This window comes from Halichoeres trimaculatus, unplaced genomic scaffold (assembly GCF_033239565.1).
Source record: "Halichoeres trimaculatus isolate MK-OKI-2021-1 unplaced genomic scaffold, fHalTri1.1 fHalTri1_scaffold_16, whole genome shotgun sequence".
In the NCBI taxonomy this organism is placed as follows: Eukaryota; Metazoa; Chordata; class Actinopteri; order Labriformes; family Labridae; genus Halichoeres; species Halichoeres trimaculatus.
The window spans coordinates 31,554,401-31,576,563 of NW_027437194.1; the positions used below are offsets into that span (position 1 = coordinate 31,554,401).

The 22,163-nt window shown below is 42.1% G+C and overlaps 1 protein-coding gene across 1 annotated transcript in view; it reads left to right on the plus strand.

The window, feature by feature from the left end:
* Positions 1 to 22,163, plus strand: part of nsmfa (NMDA receptor synaptonuclear signaling and neuronal migration factor a) — a 97,668-nt gene that overhangs the window by 62,108 nt on the left and 13,397 nt on the right. The window contains exons 9-11 of the mRNA XM_074690473.1: positions 9,086 to 9,216; positions 16,532 to 16,615; positions 16,740 to 16,773. Of these exons, the coding sequence (XP_074546574.1) occupies positions 9,086 to 9,216; positions 16,532 to 16,615; positions 16,740 to 16,773 (249 nt within the window). The remainder of the gene's footprint in view (positions 1 to 9,085; positions 9,217 to 16,531; positions 16,616 to 16,739; positions 16,774 to 22,163) is intronic.

Genomic DNA, 22,163 nt, shown 5'->3' on the forward strand with positions numbered 1-22,163 from the left:
TTGTTTTCTTTCTTTTTCTTTCTCAAAAAAAGAAAAGATAATAATAATAAATGTAACAGGATGAAATGAAACAAGTTAAAAATGAGCTTGTAATCATGAATTAAATGAACTCGGAAATGTACTGTAAAGTCCTGCAATAAAGTATCAAAAAAAAAAACCTCTCCCAGCCGGGTCGTGCTCCTCCTAGTCCTGGGAAGCGATATTCCTTATCAATCCTTTGGGCTGTAGAGGCATCGCGCAAGTAAGCAACTCTGGAAGATTTCTTTTAAGAGTGATAACACTTTTCCTCCGACAGTCTTTACTTTTCTTCGGTTTTCCCGGCCCTTTCCACCGGCACGCCAGTTTCTTTGTCTTTCCTCTTCACCTACGCCTCTCCGCCCCTTCCCTGACGCCACATCCTCCCTTTATAATTTCGTCCATTCCTTTCTTTTCTTTTTCAACCAAAAATCCAAATCAAGACAGCAACAGGTACCCCGACTTCTCATACATTTATTTTTTTTTTACAGGGATTTATTTTCTTTTTACTACATTCATTTCTTTCATTCATTTCATTCACAACAAAATTTTCCTTATTTAACCAAACCTTCTTTTTTTTTCATGTTGACACTGTCACAATGTTACAGAGCAATGGAATTACATTTCAGTTACTAAGAACATAGTCTAAGAACATACAGTGACAGACAGGGAGGACAAGAGCGGATGAACTGGGGGGCAGCAATGTGCGCAGCTCCCCACTCAGGTGAGAAAGGGGAGTACAAGAGGCAAATAGAATGCATAGTATAATATATAGTAATAAATAATCCTGCACTTAATGGCAGCACCTGCAGCCAAAATACCTGTAGCACTGTTGTCACACTAACTAGATTTTCCTTCAGTCTAAATTCTTGCTTGTGTTGTACATCACTTTGGACAAAAGCATCTGCTAAATGAAACTGTAAACTGTAAACTGAATAGAAGAGAAAAAAAAGGAACAACCAGACTATGCTCCCGAAGCAGGGGGCATAGTTTGAGATAAGGAAAAAAAACACCTCAGCATAAAAGCACATGAACAACAAACAAACAAAAAAAAAACTCAAGGACCTGCACATATGCCACTGCACAGACATTGAGGGACGCACACGCAGCCTCACTTGGGCGCATGTATATCAACCCTTAGCAGCTGAACTGTAACAGAGCCAAAGAAGGCGTTCAGTCTGAGGTTGTGTGTGTGCCATGTGTGTTCATGTGTGTGTATGTGTAAGCCCGTAAACTTCATCTCCCCCCAGACTCAACAATGTTTCTGCTGTCTGAGAATAACAAGGCCATGGCCATTGCAGTGGAGACGACCTCAAAGAGTTCTCATCCAGAGACAAAGTTCACAGGTGAAAGGTGAGGGAGGGTTGGGAGGAGGGTAGGGCATTGGTCTGTAGACCATCCAGGAGAGAAGAGCGTTACCAAGCCTGCCAAGGCAGATGCAGAGGAGCCAAAAGAGAGATAAATATTGTTTAGGTCAGGCAGACTCTGTGATACTCCATCTGCCTTAAAGTCCTTCTGGTCAATTCTGTGGCCAAATGACCTAATTTGGTGGCCCATCACAGCCAAGCTGAGCTGACAACTCCTCCAAGTTGTTGTATATCTTGCAAAGAAGTCCAGGTATCACATCCTGCCTGCGGTTAAGTTCACACATAACTTGAGTTTGAGTGTTGACAGCCCTACACAATCCCTCAATGATAGGCAGCTTGTCGATTGCAAAGAGTGCTGCCTGTGTCTTCTGAAGTTTGAGATAAATCAGGAAACCGCCAACTCCAAAAGGCAGAAAACCTGTTATCATAATTCCAAATATGTAGACATCTTCTGCATCCTCGACAGAAGGGATCGACAGGCAGACAGTCCTCCAAGTCTCCCAGGAGTAGATCCTATACCTAGCTACAAATGTTCCATCAAGGCGGGCAGGCTCCCCTTTGCCCCCTTTCCTCGCTGAGAAAATGTTATCAATTAGGTTGGGAGACCAGTTGATCAAATCAATGATTACGGTTTTGTCTCTAGTGGTTGAATCTGTTTTGAATCATTTCACTCTGAGGTGCTGGTAGAGATTTTGGACTCAACAGGTTTTCACTATTGTATCCAGGGTCCAGGACTGAGCTTCTTCAGCGGTCTGTTCAGTCTCTGTCTCCTGGATCCTGTCTGCTCACATCAGATGGAGTTCTTCCGATGTGATATTGGTGTCCAGTGTTAGCTCCGCTAGCCATGTCTGTGAATAGCATGAGCTACTCTACCTTCTAGTATTCCCTATGTTGCTGGGTTAGCACGGCCATCTTATTGTTCATTTTATTAGAGATGTATCTTATGTTCCCAACAACAATGGATGGAAGGACAGGTCGATGTTGCCACTTCTTAGCTCACACCTGAGTACCAGCACGTCATCCACACTTTCTTCTCCTTACCTTATGGGAAATCATCAGGCCCTGCACCAGTTATCATTGACATGCTAAAGGCTGCTAACAGCTGTTTTCACATGTAAACAATGCAGCCATGGTTATATGTAAGATCTCCAGACAAAAACAGGATCAAAAATAGTAAAAATGTCACTGAAGACATAACCAGTTTAGTGTCCACAACCAGCAAACAAACCATACAAAGTAATGATCCACTCCAAATGCAAAGATGTTAAAAAACAGAGATTAAAAGACTACAAGAAAAGGACAAGAAAGAGAGAGCTGCTGTAACAGGCAGCCACAATAGGGCATCACCTATTTACTTCCATTCTGAAAATGACCTTAATGTAAAGCCTGCCATCCTGAAAACACCAAGTCAAAAAAAAGTCAGCTACTTGTGCCTTATATTCAAACCTGGAAAAGCATTCACCCCTCTCCCTGGAGTTGGTTTGATCCAAAGACTCTGCGTGAGATCCTCTCTGACTGCAAGTTATACAGACATACACAGTTAGCTATGTGATATTTGTTGCTGAAAAGTTTACTTTAGCATCTGCTCTTTGTTGAAGACGTGTCAACATGATTGTTCCCATCAATACTGGTGTGTCTTACACTTTTTACCACATTTTATTTACAGCTCCTCTCTTGTTCCTGGCTGAGTGAGCCAGGTCGGATACATAATAACGTACCTCATTTCCCTGTTGGTAAAGGCGTTATATCATTTGAAATGGTAATTAGTTCGACTATTGTCACTGGAAAAGGTAACAGTGTTAGTAATAGAGGTTTGTCATCTGTTATAACTAGTGTTGGGAATCATGGCGTCAACACTAGTAGCTTTTGATAACCAGGATTTTTTGCAGTCCTTAAAAAGTTAATGAAACTTTCCATAGTGTTTGCATTTGCACTCTGTATAACCCCAACAACCCAAGCAGGCTTCATGAAGTGACAGTGTGCTGTGGTACTCTGTGATGACATTCTGTCAGCATCTCATTGTTTGGCTCCTGGTTTTGGCAGTATGATAGAAAACACAGACATTAGCGTTAAAACAATCACATGTCCGAAGTGACTGTTTGTGCTCTGACTGACCCTGTCCATCTGTCTCCCTATGACTGTGGGTATCTCTCCGACTTGTGATGCTCTCTTTCTGTGAGTATGTCAAACTGAGAGTGTTTCCATCTAAGTGTATCAGCTGGTGCAAATGTTGAAGCTATGATTTGGAAACTTGGTAATTATTAACAACACCTTTTATGAGGTCCAATGGCCAGATCTAAGCAATATAAAAAACAAAAAGAACTAAAAAAATCTATTCAGTACATCGGCTGTAAAACGGCATTATAATTAACTAATACAAACCCCCGTTACCCTATTTGGGTTTGTGCGTGAGTCCATCCAATCCCCTATTTTCCCTGCTCTGCACCGTCCTGCCCATGGTCCCGCCTCGTCCTTCCCCACTACCCCTCTCACATCAGCTAGCTGCTTAGCCACTGAAGCATCATGGAGCCGGAGAGGACCGAACCCAGGAAGCTGTTTCTATTACCCTCCTCCACAGCAGAGGGAAGTAAACAAAAAAATTTCGAGGAAAAGACTGACAGCTGAATGTCAGCTGAATAACTCTGGTTAGTCTGTGCCTATACTAGCTAATGACTGAACGTTGCTGGTCGGAACGGGTAGGCTCTGTCACTAGATTTTAGCATAAGTTAGCCACACATCTTTAGCATTGTAAACTGAGCTGGTGAAGACACGTCAAGAAAGGTAAAGCCTCGCCCACAGTCGGTCCATAACAAGATCAGCTGGCAGTGGCAACACCAGACCCGTTTAGCCCTGCTAATTTATGGTTTTGATCGTCCAATTAAAAAAGCTACCACCATGTGTTACAAGAGGGTTGACTGTGGTGTTCGTTACATTTTCTGCTGGCCTGCTTCTTGCTCTGTCGAAGGTGGCGTGTTGTTAGGAGGCGAGGGAGGGCGACATGAGCTTGGAAGACAGAGGAGAGGGGGGCAGGCTGTGTTTTTCAAATGTGTCTCATCAGCCAAACTGGGTTTCAGATTAATGCAAGGGTGTGGAAGATGAAAGATCAGTTAGGTGTGGGTAACAATGCAATCAGAAAACTTTAATCAGAATCAGAATATTTTTTTGATACCCCAAGGATGTGCTTTACATCTTATCCTTTCTCTTTTTTGATGGAGAGCTGTTATTCTGGTTGGGATGACATTAGTTCCTAAACCTGCTTTGATTCCTCCCTTTTTTTCATCCACCATTGCTTCACCCTCGTAAATTAACTGCACTCCATCTGATACTTGCTGTTTGGGCTGATACCTATAAATAGAATAGAATAGAATAGAATAGAAAATACTTTATTTATCCCCGAGGGGAAATTCAGGAGTCACCGCAGCATTTAAGAAAACAAAAGTAAGAAAGAGTATAGAAAGTGCAAAAATGTCCATAAGAAATTAGATGATGACATCCCGTCCACCACTCGTCCACCACTCTCCAGCCCAGCCAGTCTCCACCTCCACAGGGTCCAGGACTGAGCCTCCCCAGCAGTCTGTTCCGTCTCTGTCTCCTGGATCCTGTCTGCTCACAGCAGGCAAAGCTCCTCCAATGTGGCGCCGGCGTCCGATGTCTGCTCCATCAGCCACCGAACAGCACGATGCCACTGGGTTAGCACAGCTAGCTCGTCCATCCCCCGGAGCGAGATCCCACGTTCCCAACAACGATGGATGGAAGAACAGGTCCACGTCGTCACCTCCCAGCTCACATCCGAGAACCAGCACGTCGTCCTCACCGCCTCCTCCTCAGCTCGAGGGAAATCATCAAGCCCTACACTAGTTAGCATTGACATGCTACAGGCTGCTAACAGCTAATTTTGCATGTAAACAATGCAGCCATGGTTACATGTAGGATCTCCAGACAAACACAGGAGAAAAGTAGTAAAAAATACAGCCGAAGCCACAAAAAGTTTGGTGTCCGTGACCGACAATGAACCATACAAAGTGATGATCCACTCCAAATACAAAGATGACGAAAAAGAGACGAAAAAATTACAAGAAACGGACAAAGACGAGAGAGCTGCTGCAACAGGCAGCTACTTGGGTAGCGCCTAGCGATATAAGCTGATAGCTGATATATGTTCTAATAATTTTATGCACCCTATGCGCATGGCATGTCCAGAGGAGTGACCCGCTTAGAATTCTGATTGCCCCTCTAAATTCTGAGTTATGATTGGCTGTTTGACTTCTCAGAGGTGGGACTGGATGAGTAAACAGACTGGGATTAGCTCCCTTTTCTGTCGTTAGTGGCTTCAGCTACAGGGCGGCATCTGTCAGTCATCAGCCATGCCCTTACATAGGCAAAACTCACCTACCCCAAAATTCACCAAGTTGATTAGGGGCACCTTCTAGCAAGAGCAAGAAGGCCCTCTTCCCGCGGTCAAGGTCTATTGTATTTCCTCAGTTTCTTTCTTATTATTCCGTCTGCTCTTTGAGCTATAATTACACCCCCTAAACATGCTCAAAAATTCACCAAAATTGGCACACACCCCACAATTGCGAAAATTTTTCATGTGATACCAAACACAACCCCCAACATCTCATATTATGCCCTCTAGCCTAGGTGAGGACATAGGCAGTCAAAAACACACTAAAATGGCTTTCTGCAAAAATTGTCTCCTCCAAAACCACAAGTGGTATTGGCTTGAAATTTGCTCACATGGCAGGATAGACCCTGCTCTACAAAAGTTCTTATGGAAGTTGTTATTTCAGAACCGTTTTTTTTTTGAATGACGGGCCCTCAAAGTCAGTGAACCCCAAAGAAGCCCTCTCAGCTTTCTCCATTAAAATGCATAGGTTTGGAGCCTCCACCTCGCGCAGGTTTCCACATCTGGGCCTCTAAACAAAACAGTAAAACTTGTACAGCTTTAAAAATGACATAAATGGAATACTGACGAAATTTCCTATTAAAATATTATATTTTTACACGGATTAGGTCAACATCCTGGCCTTTATGGCGAGTTGTTAAGAAAGTTTTGTGAATTTGAATCCTCCCTCAGCTGTAGCAGTTGTGTGATGTCACAAACTGATTAGGAGTTCTATGCAGCCGGTCATGTTACTCAGCATTAGAAATAATTCATGGTATCAACTGTTACAGCACCAAGAGGGCCAGAAAGGAATGAAACCAAGCGGCAACCTCAATGCGTAAGTGCTAAAATCTGCTGTTTCTCGAGTGTTCGCTTGAGGCTGGCTCCAGAAGTACCAGAAGTCACATACACACAAAGCCAAAAAAAGCCATTTTCAAAGCAGAAATTAACCTACTTACAGCCTGGTTCAAAAAACGTCTCCTGTCTGAGTCGCTAATTTTACTACCAGCACCCACTGTACGGGAGGGGGAATTTTTTCTAACTCGGCCGTTCCGAGGATATTAAGATCGCGAGCCCCCCCTATAAGAGGCACAGCTGAGGGTCACGTGACCAACAGGCCCCCTATGTCTGTAGGGGAAGCCCTTTCCACTACCAATATGGCTGCTATAGCCGTTGTGCTTCATTTTCTGTTTCAGAAACGGACGGGTGACATCAGCGAGACTATGTCCATGTTTTATACAGTCTATGGATGAAACCCTAACAGTGGAGGCAATACCTTGACAGTGGAGGGGAAACAGGTATGACAGACCGGCAGAAGGAACTGGCAAGAGCGTGAGGACCTGTCTAATGTTGCTTGCAGCTTTAATTTTTGATTTCGGTTTGTGTTTTTTTCTGCAGCCAGATTCAAGGAGACTCTCAGGGAACTGTACTTTTCTTTCGTAAAATAGTGAACGTGCATACACTGACATACATGGAAAAAATACCTTTATATCTCATTGCTCACATTGTTGTTGTTCTGTTGATGTTCGCTGAATTAATCAGAAGCAAATCAGAAAAGTGTTATTAGCAGATTTGTTTCTGTACATTTAACCTTAGAGAAAGAAATAAACAATCAATAAAAAACACATAGGCTATAGACAATACAAGTGTGATCAGCACAGCCAACATGTTCACAAAACTGACTTTCGTTGTCGTACCTCCCTAATGTGTATCACTTCCCCTATCCAAATAAATGCACAGACTTGTACATCTTGACTGGTCACTAAAAAACACTTAACGGTTTAATAATCCTGTGAGACAGATTCACAGATCACAGACAGAGGAAACCAGTCCTATGGATGGGCAAAGGAGAGGCAGAAGTTAAATATGGACTGACGTGATCCTAAAACCTCCTTTGATCATGAGACCTGGGGCTCTAATTTCGTAGACCAGGCGCAAGTGCAGGCGCACCTGCCCTGCACCGGCCATCGCCGCGCAGACAGGGCATGACTGGTGTACTTTGCAAGTTTCCTGCAGTGCCAAGAGAGGCGCACTGAAGGCTCAGAGAGGCGCAGGTGTGCGTTTCCACGCCTCCCTTCGCGCAAATGGCAGAGAGGGAGGAGAAAAGCCGTGAGTGGGTTTAACACAGCCCAGCGCTGTCTTCACCAATCAAATAAGCGCCTCTCTTCGCCTTTAAATGCCCTGTAGCCGAGGCGCAGCGTCCGATTGGTTTGAGTGATTGCCAGGACCGCGGAAACAGTGCTGGTAGCGGAAACGGTCAGAGCCGCTGTCTCTGCAGCAGGAGAATGGACAGCGGGGCCCATCGGAGGACACGAAGCGCTTCACTGTGTGGGTCTTCTCTCTAGAGTTTCTTTGCTGAGCTAGCCTCACTATGAAAAACCAGTCATAAGGCACATTTGTACCCCATGTGGAAGGATCACTCAGTCCTCAAACATTGTCTGTACATGGGCTCCAATGAAAATGAAAACACTTTGATCAATGAGATTGAGCTAACTATATTAACCATCACTCTATTTTTCACTGTTATTTCATGATTTGAGTAAGAATGTCAACATACCATTAGTCCATACACTTAAGTTGTTGTCTCTCTAGATGGGAAAGTACTCATTTCATTTTTGATTTCTTTAACAAATGAGTTTGTCACCACTTTAATGAATCTCTCCCTTGGCTGTTAAATAATTGGCCAGCTGTGCTTCATCACTGATCAGGTTATGGTCGTGGTTATGATGATATCTCAATGATTCATTTGTTTCTTGATCAAATTACCACATTTTGTAAATTTGTTGTTAAAGCAGTGATACCTATATAACAGAAAAATACAGTGTGGTGTTTGAGCTTTTATACAGATTCTTATCATTAATGCTAGTACCCAGCTGTGTGAGTAGTTCTGACTCATTGTCTTGCTTTATCATAGTGATGTTATGAATCATTGAAGAAAACTTGTTTTAACTTGTAAAAATATTCTGTGTTATAAAAATTAGATTACAAGTCAAAGGAGAATAATTTGATGCTTCAACCTTCAGTTCTGTCAAAGCTGACCTTTGACCCTGGATGGTTCCTGCCTTTATATCATTACAATTCATGTCTTGTGCTTCTGCCAGTTGTCCTCTTCGTCTGCTCCCACTATCATTTCTTACCATTCTCAGCAACTCCATCCTTTCTTTCTCTTTCCCTCTCACCTCACCTCTCCCCACTTTCCAGACACATACATCTTTCACTCTCTCTACTCTTTCAGTGTCACCCTTTCTTGGATCCCACCCAACACTCCTGCCCATTATCTCAGTCCCTTGTCTTACCAGTGTGATGTTTTTTCTCACAGGTGGGGACTTGCAGGCCTCCTGTGGTACTCTGGATGAGGGAGGCATTGATAACAATGTGGACTGGGAGGAGGAGAGGGAGATGGAGCGGCTGGCCTGTGAAGGAGATGACTTTGTGCCTCCAAAAATTATGGTAACGATCATCTTCATATCTATGTCAAACTGATGTCCTGGTTTTGGATTGGTTTGTGGTTCTTCTATAAAGCACACATCACAGAAATGCTTCATCAAAACACTTCCCATGTGCAGGTCTGACCTGCACTCCACACTGTTATTTATGAAAAGCCAATAATACTATAAGTAAACACTTTCACACTGAGGGCAGAAAAATGTTCTGGGAAAAAAAATAGAGACAGTGTGCTCGCACTCAATAACTACCAGTCTGTTGGTGCTGCCCAAAAGAGGAGAAGAAGAGTTCAAACCAGTCTTCGAAGCATTTAGCCTGCAGAAAGAAATATGTATCAGCTGCTGGGTTGGTGTGATCCTCACATAACATAAGACAAACATGGTACAAAATCAGGGTCACTGTAAGCTGTGTTCAGAGGGAATATACCTTTATAAAGAAACCAGAGAACAGTTGATCACTAAAACCAACCTAAACCAGACATAAAGGCCAGGCTGGAACAGTTTGTTTATCCAAGCTGCAGTTTATTTTAAATATTAAAAGTTTGAGCTATATATATATATATATATATATATATATATATATATATATATATATATATATATATATATATATATATATATATATATATAAAGCTCAAACTTGTAGGGGTGGGCTCTTTCATCTCTGGGGTTGAGGTCACCAAGGTGGTTAAACAACTCTTCAGAGGCAGGGCCCCGGGCGTGGATGAGATCTGCCCAGAGTTCCTTTAGGCCCTGGATGTTGTGGCTGACACGATTTGCAACATCGCATGGACATTGGGGGCAGTGCCTCTGGATTGGCGGATTGGGGTGGTGGTCCCTCTTTTTAAGAAGAGGGATCAGAGGGTGTGTTCCAACTACAGGGGGATCACACTCCTCAGCCTCCCTGGTAAGGTCTATTCTAGGGCCCGATTGATATGGGATTTTTTGGGTCGATGCCGATATCAATACTGGGGGCAAAAAAAGCCAACATCCAATATATTGAACGATATCCGATATATTCCGATATATTGGCTGATATATATAATAAATTAACTGATATACACAGGATATATACTGTATATAATCACAAATCATTATAATACTTATATGATTCAGGACAGAGACATAACACTATTAAATTAAAACAAGGAACTAATTATAAAACTGTCAACATAAGAACTGTAGTGTTAACCAATGATAAATTGAACAAGCTGTAAACACAATAAATAAATAAGTTAAACTTTAAACACAGTAAGTAGAAAAAAAAGTCAAACTGTAAACACACAATGAGCAACTTACACTACGTTAAAACACCATATTATAGTCCTAGATTAGATAATGGTGGACGTGTGAATTAACAGTAGCATTTATCTATGTTTATCTCACAAAGCAACTAACACAATATTAAAACTTCATTCTATAGTCTTACATTAGATAATAGAATAGAATAGAATAGAATAGAAAATACTTTATTTATCCCCGAGGGGAAATTCAGGAGTCACCGCAGCATTTAAGAAAACAAAAGTAAGAAAGAGTATAGAAAGTGCAAAAATGTCCATAAGAAATTAGATGACGACATCCCGTCCACCACTCTCCAGCCCAGCCAGTCTCCACCTCCACAGGGTCCAGGACTGAGCCTCCCCAGAAGTCTGTTCAGTCTCTGTCTCCTGGATCCTGTCTGCTCACAGCAGGCGAAGCTCCTCCGATGTGTCGCGGCGTCCGATGTCAGCTCCGTCAGCCACGTCCGTAAACAGCACGATGCCGCTGGATTAGCACAGCTAGCTCATCCATCCCCCGGGGCGAGATCCCAAGTTCCCAACAAGGATGGATGGAAGGACAGGTCCACGTCGTCACCTCCCAGCTCACATCCGAGAACCAGCACGTCGTCCTCACCTCCTCCTCCTCAGCTCGAGGGAAATCATCAAGCCCTACACTAGTTAGCATTGACATGCTACAGGCTGCTAACAGCTAATTTTGCATGTAAACAATGCAGCCATGGTTACATGTAGGATCTCCAGACAAACACAGGAGAAAAGTAGTAAAAAATATCGCCGAAGCCACAAAAAGTTTGGTGTCCGTGACCGACAATGAACCATACAAAGTGATGATCCACTCCAAATACAAAGATGACGAAAAAGAGACGAAAAAATTACAAGAAACGGACAAAGACGAGAGAGCTGCTGCAACAGGCAGCTACTTGGGTAGCGCCTAGCAACCGTTTATGGTGGACGAAGGGGGCGGGCACTCAAGCAGCATGCATCCCAACACACAGAAACAGGAGCGACAGAATCTCCATGGAGCAAAAATTTTTATAATCAGCTACATTTTGGCCGATGTTGATTCGGTGACAGGCATAATCGGCCGATTAATCTATTCGCTCTAGTCTATTCGGGGGTACTGGAGAGGAGGGTCCGTAGGTCAGTCGAACCTCAGATTCAGGAGGAGCAATGTGGTTTTCATCCTGGCCGTGGAACTGTGGACCAGCTCTATACCCTCAGCAGGGTCCTTGAGGGTGCATGGGAGTTTGCCCAACCTGTCCACATGTGTTTTGTGGACTTGAAGAAGGCATTCGACCGTGTCCTTCAGGGAGTCCTGTGGGGGGGTTCTCCGGGAGTATGGACTATTGGACTGCTTGTTACAAGCCGTTCATTCCCTGTACAACCGGTGCCAGAGCTTGGTCCGCATTGCTGGCAGTAAGTCGGACTAGTTTCCAGTGAGGGTTGGACTCCGCCAGGGCTGCCCTTTGTCACCGATTCTGTTCATAACTTTTATGGACGGAATTTCAAGGCGCAGCCAGGGTGTCGAGGGGGTCTGGTTTGGTGACCTAAGGATTGGATCACTGCTTTTTGCTGATGATGTGGTCCTGTTGGCTTCATCAAGCCGTGACCTTCAACTCTGGATCGGTTCGCAGCAGAGTGTGAAGCGGCTGGAATGAGAATCAGCACCTCCAAATCCGAGTTTCTGGAAATACTGTAAATAAACCAAATCTTTCTAAATAAAAAAAAAGACTTATGGTCCAGTGTGACTTTTATATGTGTTGTTTTTCTCTTGATGACACATTTTTTTTGACTGATACATGTATAATTATACTACAAGGTGACTTATAGTCCACGAAATATAGTACCTAGTTTATTACTGAAAAATGACTGTTGTAAATAAATATCTAAGCAGACAGCAGACACCTCAAGTTGAATTCTATATATACCACCAACGCCTATACCGTCATAAATGACATGCCTACACTGTAATCATATTAAACATAATTATCCAACAACAAAATTGTGGCTAGTGAAAATGCTAAAGTGGCTAGTAACTCTTTGAAACCACTAGCCACAGTGGCTGGTGAGCAAAAATGTTAATGTCAAGCCCTGCCACGAGAGCTATATTTAGTTGAGCATGTGGTGGGTTCATCTGACTTTTCATTATGTGCTGCTCTGTAAAGGAGTCCAGGCAGCGCCTATGCCCTGTTATGCTTGTTCCTAACCAGCTGGTAGCAGACTTGTTTCAAATGTACAAAGCAGTGCGGCAGCTGAGCTTTGGCCTGCTCTCTCTCCTATAGGATAGTTAAACAACAAAGCGCTCCATGATGCCTTTAAAAGGAGTCCATGCACAGTTTTGCTCTAATAGACTGGTTGTGCGCCGTCCCTTCAAGAGCATCAGCTGTGCAGCATGGTAAGGACTGCTCACTGTGGACAGAGGGAGAGACCCAGAGAAAAGTTTGCTGCCATTCTTTATCTGTTTTCTGTTTTTTATTTTGACGGCCTGAAAAGATATCCATCTTAGAGTAAAATATGACTTTTACTAAGCAGCTTTTTTGACCCTTGTTGTAGTTTATGCCTCATCCAGAGAGCAGATTTGTTTGTTTGTGTGTTTGTTTGTTTGTTTGTTTGTTTGTTTGTTTGTTTGTTTGTTTGTTTGTTTATCTGTGCATTCGGTATTCAGTGTTCCCTCAGATTATCTGATGTGTTTATTTAATGCGTGACGCTATTTTAAGCGTAGTGTTAATGTGTATTATACTAATGCTGACGTGTTGGTGAATATAGGAGCAAGGGCGGGATAGCGCAGCAAATCATTTACTGTTTGCATATTTAAATTAGTCACTCTTAATACTCTTTGCTGCAATTATATCAGTTAAAATGCTTGGTTGTTTACATTGAAATTACAGCAATGTGTAGGTTGTAACATTACCTCCTTTCGTCCAGCAGAGGGCTCACTGAGACTATTAGAAGGATAGTTCACTGTTAAGCAGTACAAGAAGAAGTGAATGGAGCCCCTTTATGATGAAGTGTTACGTTGCTGACTGGTTCAGTATAACAGAAACGAACCAGGCCAACTGTGTGGACCCTGAATTATTAATAAAAATGCAACCTGCCTGGAATAGCATAAGGACATGTCCACACCAATCTCAAACGATGCCTGAAATGTCCCCACCAATATTATGGTTGAAGGGGCAAAAATGTATGCCATGCAGCACACAAAGGGTTAATCCTTTCCCACCTCCTCACCGCCTTCAAAATTTGTCTTTGATACTGGTCTGGATGTCTGTAGAAAAAAAAGGTGGGAGGCTTTTTCATCCAACTAAGTGTAAGGCACCTGAGGAAACAGACCCGCCCCCTTGGCATCTGCTAATGGATGCAAAACACCATTTCCAACCGTTTTCTCACTTGTCAGGGAATTTTTCCTGGTGCACTCAAAAGAGTTCTAAGAATTACAAAATAAGTGTGATGAATCAGTTCCTTTAATTCACGTGCAGCATGGAGAGAAGACCTATAGCTATTTTTCACCAACAGTGAGGTAGTCAGACTTCAACTCTTACACACTCTTAACAACGATCAATTTGTTACTTTCACTTTTCTCTGGCAACAGAAGAAGCAAGACAACTGTGCTTTTTGTCAGACAGCAGTGGAGTGGCAGGGTTACTGCAACAGGTGATCTTGAATTAGACATGGTGGTTAATTTTAAAATAGAATAAATGAATAATAATAAAAATAACCACTGAGGCACTGTGTGGCTGAGCTGGGAGTTTTTAAATTCATATGAGGAGTAGGCAGACAACATGTTTTTATGCACAGGGATTTTCAGTTGTAGTTCTGATTTGGTGATCCTGATTTAAAGGTTTTGTCTTGAGCAAATAGCTTTTCACTGTAGGAGACCTTTCATTAGAGCCTTTATTTAATTTTAGCCTGGTGGATTGTTTTGTTAACACAAGGTTTTGCTCCTGAATGCTCCAAAGCCAGCATTGTGCTAATGAAGCTATAGTGTAAGTTCAGTCAGGAAGACTGTCTGGGTGTTCCTTTCATTCATTCACTCTCTCATCAGCTGTCTAGGAGGGAGGCGTGCCAGTTCTTTCTATCCAATCACGACTTCCCTGCTTCAATGGTTAGCCAATCATCACGTAGCTGTCAAACTTTAAATATTGCCTTGTCTGCTGTCAGTTGTCTTTCAGGCTCTGTGCATGTCCCACCTCCTCCCCATGCACCTCCAGGTCACGTCCCTCCTCCTTCCGACGCACCTTCGGGATCTTCCTCACCTGTCAGATCACAGCTCTACTGTCTTCATCGGCTCTCCAAGTCCCATTTCCTCAAGACTTAGGCCCCGTTTACACGACGCCGAAAACGGTCGATTCCGCAAACAATTTGTTGCGTTTTGGCCTTCCGTTTAGACGAGACCACGTTGCGTTTTCAGTGAAAACGCAAACTTTTGAAAACGCTCCCCAGAGTGGAAAGATCTAAATCCGCTCCTCCATCCAGCTTCGTGTAAACACAGAGCGGAGCGTCTCAGGGTGAAACGCTGACGTCACCGCATGCGCACTCGCAGTTTTAGGTGAAGGCTCCGCGCTCAGCCACATTTCCAGTTGAGCCAGTAGTTGGCGGTAATGCGCGTTATGGTTGGATTGCCGACCGTCTCACACAACAAAACGGCAGAAAAAGAAAGAACAGAAGAGGAGACTTCTCCTTCTGGAGTCGTATGAACGCGGATCGTTTTCACGCCGTCCTCATGTAAACGCGGGTGGCTTTTGAAAACGCAAAGGAAGAATCGTTGCGGGAGTCTCCATGTAAACGGGGCCTTAGTACCACCACCAGTGTCTAGGCCCCATGGGGGAATATTCATAATTTGTCACGAGTTCTGCTCCCCTGTACATTTATCATTCACATGGTTGATGGGGTCTAACCGCCAAATCTGTCATTATATTATACATTATATCATTAAACCTGTGCATAATCCTTTCTGGTGTAAGTCTCTCCTGATTGAAATACGTGAGCTGTCAATATGCATGTGTTTTGTTGTTAATCTACAGACAATACAAAGTTAAATGCAATTAGTTTAAATAAAGTTTAGACAATCATCATAAAACAGCCGCTTCACATCTCATGTCATTACACAATTTAAAAAAATGTGGTGTTAGTGTGCAAATGTCAAACTCAAACCTACGCCACTGTATAGGAGTATGTATGGATTTGAATTTTGAATTGTCACCAGTGTATTTTTTTATTGTTTTTTTTTATCATTCAATCAGTCTTTGTTTATATAGCACTAAATCACAACAAACGTTAGTTAAGTCAGTGGTGTGAATGTGGATGTGTGAATTAATGGAGAGTGGGATGTTACCAAGCAAAACAAAGACAGACAAAAGATGTAAGGAGTGGCTGAGTTGCAAAGGCAGAATGAGAGAGAGTGGGTAGCAGTAGGGCTGGGCTTTTAAGCCCCATCAGAGCCAGGCCCAGGTGATCCAATCACCTCCAGTAACACCGACTAAGGTATCTCTAAGATAGAGAGGAGACAAGGCATGTTAAGTGCAGCTAGACAAGAGATAAACCACAGCAGGGCCGTGCCAGTCGTGAGAACAAACCTTGTACAATTCTGAGAGCTATGATGGACTACAGTCCAGTCTCCTCTGAATATGAGAAAACTCTTAAACATTTTGACCCCAGACCAAATTCTTTAATTATAATCAAATTTGGATTGATTTCCTTCTGATTACCTCAAAACAAGACTGCTTCAGGACATGGTTACTTTATTATTTCACACAAATAGAAAATCTGAAGTACAATACAGTTGATCTGAGACAACATAAATTATTATGCAGGTACAGTATCTTAAGAGCAACTAAGATTGTCTCCATCACACAAGTAGGATTGTCTGAAAATGGCCTATCCCCTCCAGGAGCTCTCTTATTTTCTACTTTATATGAACCTTTGCCAACCTTTCTCTTTTTCCACAAATGGAAATTTATTTTCTTCTTCCATCTTTGACTCTTTCTGTTCCTCACATCTAATGAAAACACCTCTTCTCTTCCTGCTCTGCTTCTCCCTCACTTTTAGCTGATCTCTTCAAAGGTGCCCAAGGCGGAGTACGTTCCCACAATAATCCGCAGGGATGACCCATCCATCATCCCCATCCTTTATGTGAGTGGAATATATGAACACTGACACATTTACTGACAGATACATTACACAGGCACACCACGAGTTCATTTAAACCATTTAACACCTGTTTTTTTTTTGTTTGTTTGTTTGTTTTGTTTCTCAGGACCATGAACATGCAACTTTTGATGATATTTTAGGTGAGTAATTCTCTCTTTCTACCCATTTTGAAAGGCTTATGTTAACTCTTATAAGATTACGCCAACTCAAATACAAACACTCACAAAACTTGATGATAAAGAATTTATTTTAACTCTGGAAACTGAAAAATCTATCAGATTTTATTCAACAGTTTTAAGGCAAGAAAAAAAAATACATTACAGGCCAAATATTGTCTAAATGACATCACGTTATGCAGAGGTGTCAAAAGTATGCACATTCAGTACTCAAGAAGAAGTATAGATAGTAGGGCTTAAAAAGACTTTTGTAGAAGTAGAAGTTTCAACTCAAGCTTTTTACTGAAGTAAAAGTGTGAATATACTAGTTTCAAAACTACTTAAAGTATAAAAGTAAAAGTAATTTAAGGGAGAGGAAAATGCCGTGCTGTGCTACAGGGGCCTATAGTTCCTATAGTTCAATCCCCCACCTGTCTCTGCCATGGACATCTTCATATTATGCTACATAAGTCTGTTATGTCGTTGCTGAAGAGTGGTGGGATTTGTGTCATGTGCACGTTTGATGGATCATGTACAAACCAACAAGGTGTTGGATTGATATTACATCTCATCTGTCCACAACCAAATTCACTATTTCTAGATTGTGCAATTTCATCGGTTTTAGGATATGTTTTTACTTTATTTGGTGTGCGTCTTTTTTGAACAATGACAAGCTGGAATGAAACAGGAGGGGTGAGGCTAATTTTAAAATGTAAGGAGTAGAAAGTACAAATATTTGCCTGAAAATGTAAGGACTTGAAGTAAAAGTCAGCTAAAAATTAATTACTCTAGTAAAGTAGAAATTTCCCCAAAATTTTTACTTAAGTGAGGTAAGAAAGTATTTTTACTTTGGTACTTGACACCTCTAGAAGTATGCAATTATATACAGTACATCTGAGTATACAATTACCTTAATGATCAACATGTTGTTTGTTATTGAAAGGATTACTTGACCAATGGTATTGAAATGAAAATGGTGTTTTAAATTTCTCTTCAAGTGACAATTTTACTGTTTTCCCTTACTGCAGTATCTGTTCAAAGGAGGGAGTACTCTTTAACTGTGTGCTTACTTAGTTCCCCTGACTGCCGCCTTCTACAGATAGAGTGTACTCTGCAGATGTTATTTACCACTTAAAGCAATGCTCTAATTGTCTGACACCCAAATATTTCAATTACCTTTTCACAATTCCCAGCTTTCGTTGATCGGAGAAGAAGATGACAAGGACACATCCAAGTTCTCAGTTAACTCAGATTTATTGATTACAGCAAGTCAGAAATGTGCGACAGAGCTCTGGGTTCTTTTTGAACTCTCCCTGACAGCCCTGATACAAGTTCTCCTTCCTTTTGGGAAAAGAACCTAGGTATCTGTCCCTTGAACCCTCTCATAGTCAATGTACTTTATGTTCTCCCCTTCAACTCAAGGCCTGAGGCTGCATCTCCTGAGTTTCACATCAGCACACACAAATTCTCAGAAACATCAGTCATACTATGCAGTAACTTGCTGAAAACTCATCAGAGACACTCAGCAGTTTGTTGGTAAGTACATGGGTAAACAAGATTGATCATGTAGCTTTAAAACAAAACCTTTCATGTTAATTGTGTCCATTCTTCCTTTGTACTGAGTGATCTGTAGTCTCTAAGGAGCTCTCAACCTTCTGCAAGTACGCACATTATCACATGGCTGCAATAAGCACAAATTAATAAAAGAACTGTGAGAATAACACTTTATTCCACGCCATATCTTACTTCAGTATATTCAATCCCAAACTAACTTATTTGTCCTTATTAAATGATCAGCTTTTTTATTTAACATTGATGAAATTTGAAACCTGTTTATGTCAGGAAAGGGTTAAGTTTAATATGCAACTTGGTCCAAGTTTGCTCCACTGTTTTTTTCATAGGAGAGAAGGAAGAAAAAGAAAAGAGAAAAAGAAAAAATGGAGTGGTGTAAGGCAAAGATTTCAAGTTGAGGGCTAAAATTGTGAAATTCACAGTGTGACTCTTCAGGAGACCCCTTAAAGCTTTGAGGGCTCTAATTTCATAGACCAGGCGCAAGCGCAGGTGCACCTGCCCTGCGCCGGCCTTCGCCATGCGGACAGGGCATGACCGGCGCACTTTCCAAGTTTCCTGCAGTGCAAAGAGAGGCGCAGTCAAGGCGCAGTCAAGGCGCAGAGGAGCGCAGAGGAGCGCAGAGCTGCGCATCCACGTCTCCCTCCGCGCAAATGGCAGAGAGGGGGGAGAAAAGCCGTGAGTGGGTTTAACACAGCCCAGCGCTGTTTTCACCAATCAAATGAGCGCCTCTCCTCGCCTTTAAATGCCTGCGGCCGAGGCGCAGCGTCTGATTGGTCTGACTGATCCACAGCACCGTGGAAACAGTGCTGGTAGAGGAGACGGTCAGAGCCGCTGTCCCTGCAGCAGGTCAATGGACAGCGGGCACATGAGAGGACACGAAGCGCGTCACTGTGTAGGCCAGCTCCCGGGACAGATTTAATCTGTTCCTTTGTCATTAATAGGAGTACAAAATGATGAGACAGTTACACAGCTGGCTTATCCATTCAGAATACTTTTGATCCACCTGCACTCCTGGTTTGTCATCACCAAATAGCAGAACCTTTGGTGATATACTGTATACTCTCCCAGTGTCTCCACCTCATCCTCCTCACAATAATGTTCTCCATCTTTTTAGATCACGTTAAAAATAAAGACTAAAACAGAGAAATATGGGAAATCACGGGTAAATCCAGAGTGATATACATTTATTTTGTCTCTTTTTTCTTCGTCTTTTCTCTCCCTCTTTTCTTTGAATTAAATGAAATGAGAGAACCAGATATATACTCAGTATCAGATGTTAAGGCTGTTTATTGTTAAATTGTAAGATGTGCATCAAACTTCCAGGTGCCGTCAGGTTAACTTTCCATTATGACAAACGGCTTTAATCTGACATCACATGCAACAGTACAATGAGTATAGATATAAATGTATATGCTGGTTCAGACGGTTACATTAAATAGTGATTACTGTGATTGTTTACTGCATTAAAATGTGCCTGACACTCTGGAAACCTGCCTCTGAGGCTTTGTTGGCATGTGGGCACATGTGCGCCTGTCACCAAATTACAGCTGTGTGGGGTGCGCTCCGCTTTGTGCCGAGGATAGACCAGGTTGGAGCTGGCGAGCTTTCAGCGCACTTTTTTGGCACGAAATTGTCACTGCACCAACATGAATCTGCTGACACCTCCCCCTGGTGCACCGTCAACTCCCCCTGGCGCGCAGTCACATCCATCTCTGCACCGCAGACGGTCTACCAAATTGTCAAATTGGCAGCGCATGGCGGTGCGCCGCATGAAATTGGCACTGCGCAGGCTGCGCCAGGCTTGCGCCCCCTGTGCTGCGCCACGAAATTAGAGCCCTGAGTCTTCGACTGTATGATAAATAGATGTAGTCTCTGTGACATAAATGATGTGGGCCCAGGTTGGAAAGAGGTGGGCTTTGATGCATTATGTCTTACTCCTCAAGAATTTAATTGCGCAGCACAATTTTTTGTGAACATATAACACAAAAACAGAAATGTACGTCATCTGTCCTGGAATTTTACCATGAACACTTACAGCTTAATTAATCCAAAGAGGTCTAAAGATGTTGTTAAATCATTTGCCAGAGTTGCAGGCATTTTCACTTCTGAAGTCTTATTTTTAAATGATATATCTATAAAATAAACCTTTCCCCAGTGATATCAAACAATGTGATGTCAGTGCTGTCTTTATATTTACAGTGTATTTTATTAAAATATAATTTTATTAAAAAGACAAAACATCATCACTGGAAATTACGCAATTCTTACAGTTTAGGATCGCCTACATTAAACTTTAATGTTCAGATTCTAGGAAACAGAAAATAGAGTGAAAATGTTCCTTTCTGATAGAAGAATTGATTTGACTTTTTAAATTTCATTCGTAAGTGACTTTCATTAATCAGTGACTCTAATTTGTCTCGAACCATACTCCTATCACTTACAGACAGAGTAATGCTTTAACTCATTTTTCTTATGAATGATATCTAAAAGTCCTCCCCTGGGTCCTAACATGATATGTCAGTCCTCTTTGGTCTTGATCCTGGTTTGGGCTCACCAGTGAAGGCAAGGGCAGAAGCAGTGGCGTCGTTAGGCCTAATTTGAGGGGCTTAAGCCCCCCCCGAAAATATCATCAAGCCTCCCAAATGATTTGAGGTGATTTCAACATACTACTCTGTATACGCTGTGGTTTTCGCGGGTGATGTAAAATCGCGAACGAGTCAAGTCTCTTTATAGCTTTTTCAAATGAACGGTGAGAACCGATTGACAGTTGCGAGTGAGCTGTTCGTTCTGAAACGTGCAGGCAATTTGTATTCAGTAATGGCCTGCAAACAAAGGGCTGACAGAGCAGCGAATCAGTTATTTTTGTTCACTGAAAAGCGCTGTTCAAAAAAGTCAACTCGTTCGAGAACGTCCCATCTCTCGCGAAAACCATTGCGGTAGTAGGACAACTAAAGTTACGGAACAAAGCCTTTTTTTAGTAGTGGAAGGAGACAATAGAAGCTAGCTTAACTAATGAGGTAAAATCGACTCATAAGACCGTTTGGAGGGCTGAAGAGTTTATCTGATGAGGCAGAGACAGGCTAAACTTTCATATTGACTCCCAGTGTCTGAGCTAAGCTAGGAGCGGTGGGCAAGCTTTATCCGTCTCTTCTTCCTTGTTACTGGACGGACAGTCAAAAGGATGGAGGCTATCTTCTTGTCATGGACTCAGGAGTAAAGCAAAACACAAGAAGTCTTTATTTAAGCCATCTATATAGAATGGATATAAGGAAGTTTTTCCAAAACGTAAGTATTTATCACTGATGGTAGTTAACAATTGACTCCAGCCCCCCGCTAACAGTAGTTTATCAATATTATTATTATCATTATATTATTGTGATGAATATAACAATAATAATACATTAACAATAATCAGATCCCCATTGATCTGTAGGAGTCAGGGCAGAGGAGCACAGGGAATGAGAGGGGAGAGACCTCCACAGGAAAGGTGAGTCTAAAGATAGAGTAATTTGTCTGTAGGACACTGAAAATAAATAAAACAAAATTTGAATAAGTAACGTGGTAAAAATGAGATAGCCTAACTTGGTGGGTAATAAAAATAGCTAAAGCAGAGCAAGTCATAAAATTAGAAGTGATAGATCTGGTCTAAAAAGGAGAAATAAAACAGATTAAGAGGATTTAAATAAATAAAATGATACAATAAATTATACTCAATACAATCAGCTGAAAGCCAGACTAAAAAGGTAGGTCTTGAGTTTACTTTTAAAAATATGAACAGTAGGAGCTACCCTCAGGTCTTAAGG